General features: G+C 40.9%; 1 protein-coding gene across 1 annotated transcript in view; it reads right to left on the bottom strand.

Annotated features, from left to right (window-relative positions):
- Positions 1 to 12,996, bottom strand: part of CCDC85C (coiled-coil domain containing 85C) — a 73,555-nt gene extending 60,559 nt beyond the window's left edge. Inside the window, exon 1 of the mRNA XM_072116050.1 lies at positions 11,975 to 12,996. Coding sequence (XP_071972151.1) covers positions 11,975 to 12,686 — 712 coding nt within the window. The 5' untranslated portion in view covers positions 12,687 to 12,996. The remainder of the gene's footprint in view (positions 1 to 11,974) is intronic.
- Between the last annotated feature and the right edge of the window lie 1,104 nt (positions 12,997 to 14,100).

The following is a 14,100-nucleotide window of genomic DNA, read 5'->3' as shown; positions in this document are numbered from 1 at the left end:
AGTGTGTAAGGTTTGATTACTATTGAATGGTTCTAGTAATATATCATATAGAAGTGATGACATAATAGCGGTAAATACGACTACCTATATACACTTTTACCATCATGATGATTGATCTCCGCTACATTTCCTTCAGGAGTCTTGTAAAGAAAGTGAGACAGCCTCATAAAGACGTCGCTCGCAGGTTATTCTGATTGACAGCTCAGTCATTCATTGTTATGTATGCTCTGTGTGGAAGGAAGGAAATGCTAAACAACCAAAATGTTACCCAATTATCTCATTAGTGTCTACCTTACAGGCTCACAATAGTGTTTATATTTATTCCTATATATAATCTGATAATAGGTAAAAATTAACTCCCACCGACTACTTATTCCTTGATCCTTCTATTAACAGATTGAGGCCATTATAATGGAGGAACTGGGAGGAAATAACACACGGTGGCCCCTCTATTTTGACATCCTGACAAAACACATCATCATATAGTGCCCATATAATACTGCCTACATAAAAATAGATTGAAAACGGTAAAGATAGATAAAAAGGTCACTCTGTGCTTGCATACATGTAATACAGGGTACAGAAGTGAATTAAATTTCTTACATGAAAGTGCCCCAGTTGGAGGGGCACGAAGGGGGGTCTGGCCAGCGGGGCAGTGGTCCTCCGCCTGGAGTTTCTGTCCCCGAACCAGCGCAATAGCTGCAGTCAACAACTTTTAACATGTGAAAAGTCACCGGCTGGGATTATTATTACACGAAAAAGGACATAGTGTAGCAATTAAACATGGCATAAATGCTGTGATTTTTGCACTTTTCCCAATGCAGATGCTGGGAATTGCAAGGGTGGAAATGCCACAAGACTAAGAGTTCCTGCTGTACCCCTTCCCGTCTTACAGCACAATCAAGGCATTATACAGGTAGATGAAAGTGGAGGCCCGATTCCCTTCTCAGGCCAAGAATCCATCAACAATGCAATTAGGATGATGAAAGAAATCCCAAAATATGGCCTCATTTCTATGCAAATCCAGTAAAACTGTGACTCGGGCGCCAAGAGACAAAGGTTTGTAACTCCCTTTGGATACAATAGACAATGGCCGCCGTTGCATGGTGTATGACCTGTAACGCACAGCTACACTCTCTACGGAGTAACAAGGTTGTAAGAATATGCCGGCTTCCTGTTTCATCCCCAAAGAAAGCAAAGACAAAGCCTTGTGTTCTCCAGCTCCTGAAATGATATGTGAAACAAGCGAGCAATGATAGCGATACATGGGTGCCGGCAGAGGGGATCCATCACTGCGGCAGACGGTTGACCTATGCTCGCTTTTCCTAGAAGTTCCCCATGTCCACCTGTCTCGGGAACAAATAGACGATTCAGATCGGAGGGGTTAGAGGCTTTGAATAAACCTGTGCAATGGACTGGATGACAAGGAGGGGTCTTGTTTCCCAGAGATTGTACGGCCTAGATATCAGGTACCATGGTGAATGATACACTGGTATGTACAGAGCTGGGGGCACCCTGTCCTATGTACATAGCGCTCACTCATTACATACACAAAACTTCTGTGTCCCTAAAATCTAGTATTCAAGTTCTTACCAATTGTAAGATCTCTGCTTTCGTTCCGTGAATGGAAACTTTCTTACTTCTATGCAGAGAAATACTTTACCTGCACTGATACAATGCAGCACTTAATAATAATAATTCCTTTATTTATATGGCGCCTACAGATTGTGCAGCGCTGCACAAAGCATGACAAATTGGTCCCTGTCCCCATGGAGCTCACAATCTGAATCTGTATGTTTTGGAGTGTGGGAGGAAACCGGAGGAAACCCACACAAACACGGAGAGAACATACAAACTTTTTGCAGATGTTGACCTGGGTGGGATTTGAACAAAAGGACCCCAGCGCTGCAAGACAGAACTGCTACCCACTCAGCTACCGTGCCGCATCATGAAAAGACAGATTTAGGTGGGGGGTAGTCTAAACTGTACAGGAATATCGAATCTCCCATCATTTAAAGTAGGTAAAGGTGTGGGAGTATACCGAGGCGCCACTAAAGTGGTGTAAAAAGATAATATATTTTAGTTAGACTTTTCACCATGTTACACCTCCCACACAATTTTGACTAAAAATGTGTGTGGGAAAAGTGGTGAATACAGGATCGACAAGAACCTGACACATTTCAGAAACTTACACCAGAAACTCGTCTCCGAGCTTGTGTAGGTTTGGGTTTATGAATCACAGAGCACATGCCTCTAAGACAGGTATATGTCACTCCTGGGACATGGTATTTCGGATAAATCTCCTGCTCCATGGGGAGTGGATATATGATTCTGCTCCCTTTATAATGGGGATCTAGCAAGAATTGCCATGTGGAAGTCGAAGAAAGCTAGTAATCTTATGGGAATTGTAATAAAGGACATGGTCGTGGCCACCCAGCTTTTCCAGAAACAGACACAACAGTTGTATAAGTTTTAAGAGGTTGTTTTAAGCTATGAAAATCCATCATGATAAACCAGGGACACTTACTTATAGATCCAGGCACTGTGACTGTGGTAATCTTCTTATATTTGTTATCCATGGCTTCATTCCTTCTAAAATCAAATTTTAAAATTATTCTATTGAGCAAAAAGGGCTCTGGGGGTGTTACCAGAGCCCTTCCCTGCTTTAGCTTCACAGACTACACTGTCTCAGCCTTTGCCTCCTTCTGTAATCTAATGGGAGCAGGAAGTTTCAGCACACAGTGGGAGGGGGGAGGTGCTCCTTGCACAGTGTAACAGCTTGGGCAGCTGCAGCACAGAGGAGCTCTGGTAACGTCCCCCAGAGCCTTTATCACCCATTAGCGTGTTTAAAAGTTGGTTTTAGAAGGAAGGAGACCTTGAATAACAAATATAAGATTACCACAGTCATGGTGCTTGGATCTATGAGCAAGTGCCCCTGGTTTATCCTGCTTGATTTTGATGGTAGATTCCCTTTAAGGACTGACCACAGGGATTAAATGGGGTTACAGTGCTCCATAATGTAGCATTTTCCTGTACTGTGTAACTCCTGTTCAGGGACTGTGCCAGCACTCTCCAAGATGCCATTCAGAGTACCCGGAAAGCTGGATAGTTATGATAGACTATTATGCTTAAGGTACTTACAATCGTCCTTAACAATAAGAGCACTTAATATATAACTATATTTGCCTAATACTGTACATTTGCCAAGCATGCCTCGTTTCACCGGAGGGCATCAAATTTGGGTCAAAGTCTTTTAGCTATAGCATGGCAGCACAATGCAGAGTGATGAGGTGGAGATGTGATCACGCTATACATAGTACACTGCTTTTTACAGGAAGCATAGCATGAAAACAGTAATGAAAAGAGACGCGTCTGGGTGTTCTCCGCACGTTGCAGGGACGGAGCCGAGACACTCACAGAAGCAGAACGCTGTTGCTATGCAGGAAACTGGAAGAAGACAGTGTACAAGTCATCAGTCATGAGGAAATGTTCTCCAAAATCTAAATTCCCTCAGACAACACAGCTCAGAAGTACAAAGCCATGGCGCCTGTGCACAGAAGACAGCCGCTGACAACCAGCAAAACTTCATCTAAAAAGATTCAAAACTGTCTGCCGATTCCTTCCTTACTTCCATACGGATGCATTTCTGACATTTTCTGCAGTTATAGGACAAATTTTAACTGCCCGAAACCACTACTAGGGGGCAATATGGCAATTACTGCATATTATTGAAATCAGTGTATGCAGTGAGGTTCTAAGCTCCCTCTAGGGGCGACTATGATTATAAGAAATCTTACTGACCTTATAGTTATTTCTCTCTGCTTATACAGCGCTCTCTGCACTATATCTACTAAGGTTGAGATCAGGCAGCTATCATGTGTAATGAGAGACGAAACATGAACACATCTGGAACTTTTTAGTTTCTCGTCATTTTAAGGATCCCTATTTGCTGAAAATGAATGGAATATTCTCCTGCAGACCAGATGTGATACAAGGTTGCCTTTACATTTCCAGGTTTTTGAGTGCATTTTCATGTACATTATTGGTTCAAAAACAGATCGACTTTAATGCTCCTGTGTTACCCTGGAAAATTTCAACAAGAAAATCTGTGCAGAAAAAAACTCAAATAATCCGCAATGTGTGCAGTTAGCTTAATACTTCTCTAACCTAAAACTATCAGGATGGGAAAGTCGTACAGTGATATAGCTCACAGAGCATTGTTTAGACTGTGAAAAGAATGTCTAGAGCACTGATCTTTGATACTCAAGACGGTCCGTTTCCTTTTTTGCAAATTCTATGTTCTTGATACTCAAGACGGTCTACGAGTATAATTTTAGGACCCATTGGGGCTTATTTACTAAGGGTCCCAATGCCACACTTTAGTCGGGTTTCCCAAATATTTCCATTTTGCGCCAAATTGCCCCGGGATTTTGGTGCACGCGATCGCATTTTGGCGCTTGGGCGCCGGCTTGCACGCGACAGAAATGGGGGGGGGCCTGGCCGGACAACCCGACGGATTCGGACAAACCACAGAATTTAAAAAAGGTTTTGTGTCGCAAGATCAAGCACTTACATGCACCAGGAAGAAGCAGGTGAACTCCGGCGGACCTCGGAGCAGCAGCGACACAGGAAGGAACTCGGACGAACGATCTTAGTGAATCGTGCCGGACCCAAATCCACATCGGATAACGCACCGCAGGATCGCAACGGGACCAGGTCAGTAAATCTGCCCCAGATTTGTGTTCAAATATTGTCTATTGAGTGGCACCATAGCCTTTTTTATGTTCATTAATTGTCTAGACTGGATACAATTGTTACAATGGGGTTGAATACATTTTGAGCTTTTGATCGTAACTAGAATCATCCTTATCACTGACAGTAAGCAGAGATCTTTAAAATGATGATAAATGGCCGCTGGGTGTAAACACAAATGACTAATACTCACAATGGAAGTGACCCCAATCATAGGCCACTACAAGGGAATTGCAATGAATGTAGGATCATCCAAGTTGAGACTCCATGTAAATAATAAATCATTATAAATTATTACACTCTTTTACAACGTTCAGTGCGTCTCCTGTGTGTCTCGTGCCATCTGTACCAGGCAGTGATGAGCGCACAGCGTGATCCATAGCTACCGGGAAGGATCTGCAGGATCTGCTCCCCTGACACCAAGTGTATAATGTGTAAACAGCGCGGTGGATACAGTACAACACTCTGCCGCCTAAAGGATCAAGAGGAGAACAATGGAGCCTTAAATGAGATCAACACAATCCATGGGGGACATCGATCCATCAGTCACACCGGGAGGTATCTATGGGCCGCATCAGCAAGGATACACTGTATATACCGGTGTCTGGAAGAGCAAGGAATCATATTAAAATGAAACAATTACAGCAGATTATTCATTAACCCATTACTGGGCAGTAATACTACTTCTGCTGAAACAACCTTAAAGGGGAAGTTGGGTTTTATGTTATCATGAAATCATTTTATTTTTCAAGATCTCTGATTGCAGTCAAAATTCCATGTTTTTTATGCAGTAGCTTAAAATATGTAACTACTAAGGATTTGGTGCAACTGTATTCAGTCTATACAGATTATATGTGAGATCTAAAGTAGTTAAAGAACATTCCCACAAGGAGGAAAGACTGTATGCAAACGAGCCGGAGGGGCTCTAAGCTCCATTAATAGCTATGGAGGCGGGAGCCCCTCAGGCTCTTTTGCATACAGTCCTTCATCCTTGTGGTAGATGCCCTTCGTGGTCGATAAAATTAATAGGTTCTAAGCTTTTTGCCCTGGCCTTCATTCAAATGTGCATATATTTGTGCTCTCTACAAACTTGTCCAAGTAAAGGTAATCAATATGAGATTATTGAGCGTCGACCACCCGAGCGCCAGAAGTTTAACAGACAACAGAGCAGGTAGTGTGGTATCAGGCCAAGGGGACAGCAGCTCAGCTCCGATTCACTAGAATTCCTTAGTTCCGGACCTCCAAGAATCTATTATGGAGGACTTATCTTATTCTTACATCTCTATAAGGAAAATAGGCAATAGAAATACTTTAAACAAAAGTTTAAAATGTTGCCTTTATCACAGCAGTATGATTACCAAGCAAACATGTATGGAGCAATTCCATATGTGATCCAACAGTAGATCGAACTGCAAACCTGCAGCAGTAATCTCATTTCTGGCATCTATTTCCTGCAAATACACACCAGATTTTTCTGCCATGTAATTCACTTATGTGCACCCAGCCTTAGGGCACATTCACAAATGGCGCCAACTGCAGCAAGACACAGATTGTGGATTTTTACTATTTCTGGGAGGATCAGGAATTTATACAATGCACTTCTCTCCTTATTTGAGCATAACAGAACCAGCTGTCAAGTTGTATGATATATTCAAGGTTACTTCTCACTAATGTTAACCACGTCCTGTGACTTATCTGCCTTTCAGCTGTATTTGATCTCTACGTTCCAAAGGTCGATATAGTAATGCTACCAATGGGAAGGATATTCTTGTAGGGTGTTGGTCCAGGATGACCCAACCACTGATAAGTACAGTGTATCTGGCCGCTCAGTAACACCAGTGCAAGGTACAAATGACTGTCTGTAGCATTTCATGGATGAGAAAGTTATCCAGCCAAAATGAAATTATTTAACCTGTAAATCATTTATTTCCCATTAAAAAATGAAAATTGTCCTACAGTCTACAGCATTACTTTATACCTATTTTCTTGTATATGGCAAGAAGTAGTATAGTAGTTTTATTCTTGTATGTACAGAGCAGTACTGTAGTATATAGTACAGTATTATACCAGTTATGTTTATGTGCGTAGGGGGCAGTATATTAGTAGTTCTATTGTTGTACATAGGGGGCAGTATATTAGTAGTTCTATTGTTGTACGTAGGGGGGAGTATATTAGTAGTTCTATTGTTGTACGTAGGGGGGAGTATATTAGTAGTTCTATTGTTGTACATAGGGGGCAGTATTATAGTAGTTATATTGTTGTACATAGGGGGCAGTACTATAGTAGTTATATTGTTGTACATAGGGGGCAGTACTATAGTAGTTATATTGTTGTACATAGGGGGCAGTATTATAGTAGTAATATACTTGTATACATGAGGCAGTATTATAGTAGTTATATTCTTGCACACAAGATGCAGTATTATAGTAGTTTTATTATTGTATGTAGGGGCAGTATTATAGTAGTTTTATCCTTGTACATAGCGGGTAGTATTATAGCAGTTATATCATTGTACATACAAGCAGTATTGTAGTAGTTATATTATTGTCCGTAACAGCTCAAAGCTTCAAAATGTCACTTCCGCACTCCTTATACAAAGTATATTACTCTGCAGGGGGGGGGGGGGGGTGATGATAAACACAGGAGAAGGTGAATTTGATATTTGTACTCCATTCTAAAGCATGAAGGAAGTGGCGCACTCATAAAAGACAACACAACTAGCAAAACTCTATTATTCAACCATATCAGCAACTAAAATAGAGGCTCACATGCAAATAACTTTACACTGTTGAGCTACAAGTAGAAGAAATAAAACATGAAACAAGAGTAAGTTTTGTGATAATGTCAATCCAAAAATAAAAGTAGTAGTAGAAGCTGATGAACTGGCTCTGGTGCACGCATATAAATGAGCTATTGTGATGTTTATTTGAAAAAAAACTTCCTTGAGGAACACAATGTAAGCCTTGAAACAATGCAGGAAACTTGACTTTCTGGATTCCAGGAATGACACCTGCAGCTCTCAATACACAAAGCAGCAACACTGACTGTACAGAGGAATCCTGAGTCCATCAGATAACACGTACATACCATCAGCTTCACGTGAACACTGACCTGCAACCCCCCAAGGAATAAGCTTTGTGTCTATACTGAGAAAGTCGACAAACAATTTAAGAAATTTTGCAACCACGACCTATGTTTGAGGTTTTGGTATTTCTATTGAAAAGGTTTACTAAAAGCATTAAGATAAAAAGAAAAGAAACATCCTACATGGATTTTTAGGGAATCAGTAAAGTTGTATTTTTACTGACAACCACTATAAAGGGAGTATACTGTAATTCTCTTCAATAGATAAAGAGTGTTTTCTGATTTTCTGGATTAGGAATCTCTTACGGGGATTTATAATCAGAGGTAAACTCATAATTTTACCAGAATCTTCTTTAAAGTTCTTTAAAGACACAATAGTCACTGTTGTGTGTCCTTGGTCCCCTCAGAGGACATAATTTAAGATGGCCATACACCAAACAAAATTCTAAAATCTCTTAGGCTCAGTGCAAAGTTTCAGCTCCGTGCGCAACACAATAAAGGACAACAAGTCTGGCAGATTGTATATCAAATCTCAGTGAAGAGACTATGATCACAGGGAGCTAGGATACTTAAATTGCCAAATGATAATGGAGACCAAAGTGTTGTGGGTCCTGTCAGTGCCTCGTGGCCCCAGCCACAACTGTGAGAGACACTTTTTCAAAGTGCTAACTCTACATATAACATGTGGGCTTTCAATGACACATTTAGGAAATAATTTGTAAATCATGCCAAAAGAATAAAACTCTATAGGCAAGTGATTGATTCTCAAAGGACATCTACCACTAGGATGGAGGATTGTGAACCAATCACAGCGACATACTGGTGTGTGCCTCCTCTGGCAGGATCTGCTCTTTAAGCTTCTTATGCCCTTGTTTTTATATGAAAAAAAAAAGACACTTTAAAAATTATGCAAATTAACCTGGCTCCAGCTCAGTTAACAGCATTAGAGTCTGCAGCCCCTCAGGTTCATTTGCAAAATGTTTTAAGCCTTTAAAAAAAAAAAAATAATATGGGATAAGAAGCTCAGTATGTCAGTGTACTTTGTTTACAATCCTTCATCCTGGGGGTCCTTTAAGTCGCCTCCATTTGGTGATGTTATCTGTTGGTCCTATGAGAGCCTGGGTCTAGAGGAGCTCCATTTTATGGACTAGTTCCATGCTTAAGAAAATGTTTCTGCTAGATGTCATATAATAAAGAGCTACAATATATGAGAGAATCCCCAGTCAATACCCCATCCTGCCCAAATATAGGTATGAAATAATAAGTATGATATATTCTGAATGCATAGACTGTGATGCGGGAAAAGGAATTGCCTTGGCCTAATTTTTTATGTTTTTCTCAAAATGTCCTTCATTCTGTTGAAACTTGCTCCCATAATCACAGCTACATATTTTAAGACATGTGTTTACTGCTGGTAACTATCCAGTCTGCAAACATCCTGACGGTAATGGTACCTCTCCAGATTGTCCTTGAGATGCAGGATGTAGTCTACAGCTGCAAGTGAAGAGCTGAGCCTGCGGAGATGGAACATGACCGGGCAGGTAAATTTGGTCTCTTTTGTAAAAGTTTTTTCATGACATGTACTGAAATATAGAGCAAAGGAGGAGGATACAATGGCTTTTAAATGCCTCATTTGACAAGCAGGATGCCATGATATAAATGTGAATTATTATTCCCTACACGATCAAAAAGTCTTGCTATTGCAAGCAGTTTCCTAGGCAAGTCTGTTCTGGGTGACACATAACAAGAGTGTCAAATCAGTCCATATCTAAAACCAGCGTCATTTTATAAGCTTTCAAGACATACTTTTCCTGTTTCCTTGTGTCATGTGAAAAAAAAAAAGTATACATATATAGAAGGCAATTATATGACGGCACCGGGGTGTCTCTAAAGGTCCAATATATGCACCCCACTATGATGACATATGGTGCATCAGTTATAAAAAAGTATACTACAGCTTGTTAAGGAGCATAGCACAATAAAATAAGGGAGTATTGGGTGAAAATCATAAGTGCTCCCTGTAGTAAGTGACATTCACAGAGGTTTTTCCACTTCCTCGTGTAGCCTGTACTCTGTATTGACACCAAGCAAATATAAACAGACTCTGGGAAAGGAAAGTGCCATAAAACCAGATGTATAGTCAGGCTCAGCATGTCACAGTAATTTTTTACTCCATATTTCTCAATTATCAATGTTGGTTCATCTCCATAAACATCCTAAAATATCATGTGTAAATGTTTCACTCCCACAGTATCACATTTATTGGAGCCCAGGAAGATAAGCTACAATGAGATGTTAGGAGGGTATATCGCCCATTATAGATGCTCTCTGCCCACAGAATCAAAACTGAGGGGCCATTGAAGTCATCAAGGAGCATCTACAATTAGTGTTGACAAGGAACCTTGTTGCCCACCATTAGTTATCGTCTACATTGTGATCAGTAGGGTCTTCTTGTGAAGATCTTTACTAAATTATAGTCAGAAGGTGACACTTCACCTATAGTTAAGTATACAGGAGCTGATTTGAGTGTCCAATGAGTGACTTCAATCAAGGTGTAGGCATTTGAAAGAAAATATGACTTGTAATCTTCGTCATCCTAACAATTATGGAGCAGCTTTGGCTCCTGATATGATCTCAGCTGTAACCACCTACCCAATATCTGTATGACATGTTTTCCCTCCACCATAAGTCACCTCTGCTCTAAATAAGCGAATAGTTGAGCACATCCTTGGATATAAGTCATTGCATATTAAATACTGTTTTGGAAGTCATTGTTGTCAACATCAATCGATGAAAAACTTCACACTGACTCAAAGTTTGGGGTGACTAAGCCATGAAGGGTACATTAGCTTTTACATACATCTTATTGTCATAACAGCTATCAGTCTTCAGAATTTTCATTTTATTGTACATGAGCCGTTTCATGGGTGTGATATCCTTTTTACGTGACTGATTTATGGTCCATTCACAAGCATATATTCTACAACATGTCACCCAGGCTTTGAGAGGAGTCAACGGACATCATGATGACCAAACAGACGGGTAATCATAATTGTTGTCTCCTGGCACTTGTTTTAATGAAATATTCAAGTTCTTGCTCACTAATCATTCAGAATTTTGCAGGTCTAATATAACAATGTAACATTCCCCACATTTAAAAGATTTAACAACCCCTTTTCATCTTCAAGGTCCACCAATGTCAAGCTCTTTGAAGGGTGCTGGGGTTATCTAATAACCTTATGAAAACCTCAAGAAAAGTATTAGTGACCTTAAAATACTACTGACTCTAACTAATGGGCAGGACAAGAATTAATACATATGACCCATCATACACAAACTCATCATAGATGCCATATTGCAATGTCCTATTGCTCATGAGGCTCAGAGCTGTTCTGGTTCATATGGTTTACATGTTTAGCTGCATTCAGGACAAAGGAAACATTGATGCTTGAGAAAATAGGTGTTTTTGAAGATATCAAACATAAAGACCCAGTAAATGACAAGTAATTGGAGAAAGACAACCAGCAATACATCAGTGAGAAGAGAACTTCAGATAGGATGTTATGAAGAAACATCATGTATAAGGTTACCAGATGTCAATCCTAAGCCTTAAGCATGTAGAGATTTAGATGTTTCTCAAGTCTGATACATGTGAAAAACTGACATATAAGCATAATTTACACTTTATGTGCATCTAAAGCAGTGGTTCTCAACCTTTCTAATGCTGTGACCCCACAATACAGTTCCTCATGCTGTGGTGACCCCAAACCATGCAACTCGCAGTAAAAACACATTAAAATTGCGGCTCCGATGGCTTTAGGCGACCCTCGGTTTTGGTCGTTCGACCCCCGCTGGGGTCCCGACCCACAGGTTGAGAACCACTGATCTAAAGGCTTTAAGAAAACTAAGATCTAGAATAATTCCTACAAATGGCATACTAGTGCACCTCTTGTTTGTTTGTTTTTTAAGTAAAGGTTTAGAAATACAGTGATCCAAATCCTTGTTTCCTAGATTTTTCTCCACTAGGTCTCAGGATACGACTGCTTCTCCTCGCTTTCTTTCCTGAACACTTCAAACACAAATCACCAGAGTAACAATAATCACACAGACTGCTCTGAATGGGAAGCTTGGGACTTACCATTCAACCCATTAGGAATACTTCTGTGGTGTGGAAGGGTGGAAAGGTCATCGGCAGATCTCCTGATGGTGCCAGTTTTATTCTCCACTGGTTTGGGGTGATGATGATGATGGTGGTGGTGGTCCGGACTACCTGCACTGCCAGTACTTGAAGTACTGCTGCCATCCCCTACATCCCTTGCCCCTGAGCCACCGTTCAAATTGGTCAAACTGTTTTGGCTATCAATGGAACTCCTAGAACCTGCCCCATTCCTCTCCTCGTCCAACATGAGGACTATCTCCTTGAGCTCCAGGTTATCTCTAATAAGAGCCTCTTGCTTGGATTCCAAGTCCTTCAGTTTTTGCTGATATGACCCTACCTCCTTCCACATGACCCCGGCAGTGTGTCTCCCAAATCTCTGCCATTCCCTGGAGAGCTTTTTCCCCTTTTGCCTATCATCATCCAAAAAGCAGCACAGCTCCCTGAGCTCCTGGTTGTCATCTTGAAGTTTCTGGTTGACTTCCTTCAATCCCCTGATCTCATGAAGGTGGACCTGCAGCCTCCTGTTGACATCCTTCATTAAATTGCTATGTTCCACCATGAGATTCATCTTGTCACCCTCCACTTTCCTCAGCCTCTTGATCAGGTCCTCCTTGCTCCACCTGAGAAGTTCTTCATCTGAGATCTTGTTGAGGTCTTCTGCAGACCCTACTCCTTGGGAAAGCTTGGCCATGACAAATATTGAGAGATGCAAAAAGGGGGAGATCAGAATTCAATCAAACTCCCTTTTATTGCAAAACTACCATCCCTGAGCAGCTGCTATACAGCAGATTCCTGCAGCAGCCATGGTGCAGGGGGCTCATGCATCTCAGGTGGGAACTTGGGCAGAAGAATAGAGTAATCCAATGGTGCCTCAGAGCCCCCTGGCACAGAGCTGGCATGCAGGCATGGGCACGGGTCTCCTCCTGCACGCACCGGGCTCGATCTCACAGCTCCGCTGTCTCCAGCTCCTCTGGAGCCTCCTCCCTCCTGCCCGGCCTCCACTTACTGCTCGCTTTTTTTCCACATTCAAACCAGCTTTATTGACAAGCACATGGCGTGACGACACAATTCAAACTAGGTCAACGTTCTCCTTGGCTTGATTAAAAAATAACAACAATATCTGAAGACAGCAAGCAGAGGTAGTGGCGGCATCTAGGAGAGTGCTGCTGACATGTCTGTTGTCATCAGAAACACATCTGGGGGCTGAATAGTATTACTAGAGATTTAGGGAAGAAGCTGTATTTCCAAATAAACCCAAATGCATAAAATAGGGAGAAACAGATGCATATAAAGTAGGTGATAAATGCATAACGGTGATCTGGATAGATATATGAGAAGAATATATATTATATAGATATTTGGATCGATAGATGATAGATATGAAATGTATATTATAGGTATGAGAGATATTATGCAGATATAAGATAGATATGAAATGTATAGATACATATATATGAGACAGAGGTATGAGAGGTATATTATACAGATATAAGATAGATGTGAAATGGATATTATTTAGATAGATAGACTAATAGCTGTAATAATTAGTAAATTATAACTATGAAGTGTATAGATACATATATATTGGATGTATACTATAAAGGTATGAAATGGATATTATGTAGATAGGTAGACTACCCCCAAAAATAAGACACCCCCTGAAAAATAGACCTAGTGCAATTTTATTCAAGCTTAGAAATATAAGGCCTCTCCTGACAGTCCTTGGATAGAATCACTGACTTTTCTGGTAAAAATGCACTACGAGCTGCTACCTAGACAAGAAGGGGTCATTGAAGGAAAGTGCTAAACATGACAGATTGGGACCAATGATTCCAATAGAAATGGAGAGTTATATGTTGGTCTTTAAATAATTATAATAATTGCTTTATTTATATAGCGCACACAGATTACGCAGCGCTGCACAGAGCTTTCCAAATCAGTCCCTGTGCCCAATGGGGCTCACAATCTAATCAACCTACCAGTATGTTTTGGAGTGTGGGAGGAAACCCACGCAAACACGGAGAGAACATACAAACTCTGGAACTTGAACACAGGTCTCCAGCGCTGCAAGGCTGTAATGCTAACCACTAAGAAACTGTGCCGTA

Source organism: Engystomops pustulosus, chromosome 7 (genome assembly GCF_040894005.1).
Source record: "Engystomops pustulosus chromosome 7, aEngPut4.maternal, whole genome shotgun sequence".
Classification (NCBI taxonomy): domain Eukaryota; kingdom Metazoa; phylum Chordata; class Amphibia; order Anura; family Leptodactylidae; genus Engystomops; species Engystomops pustulosus.
This window is presented reverse-complemented; position numbering and strand designations above follow the sequence as displayed.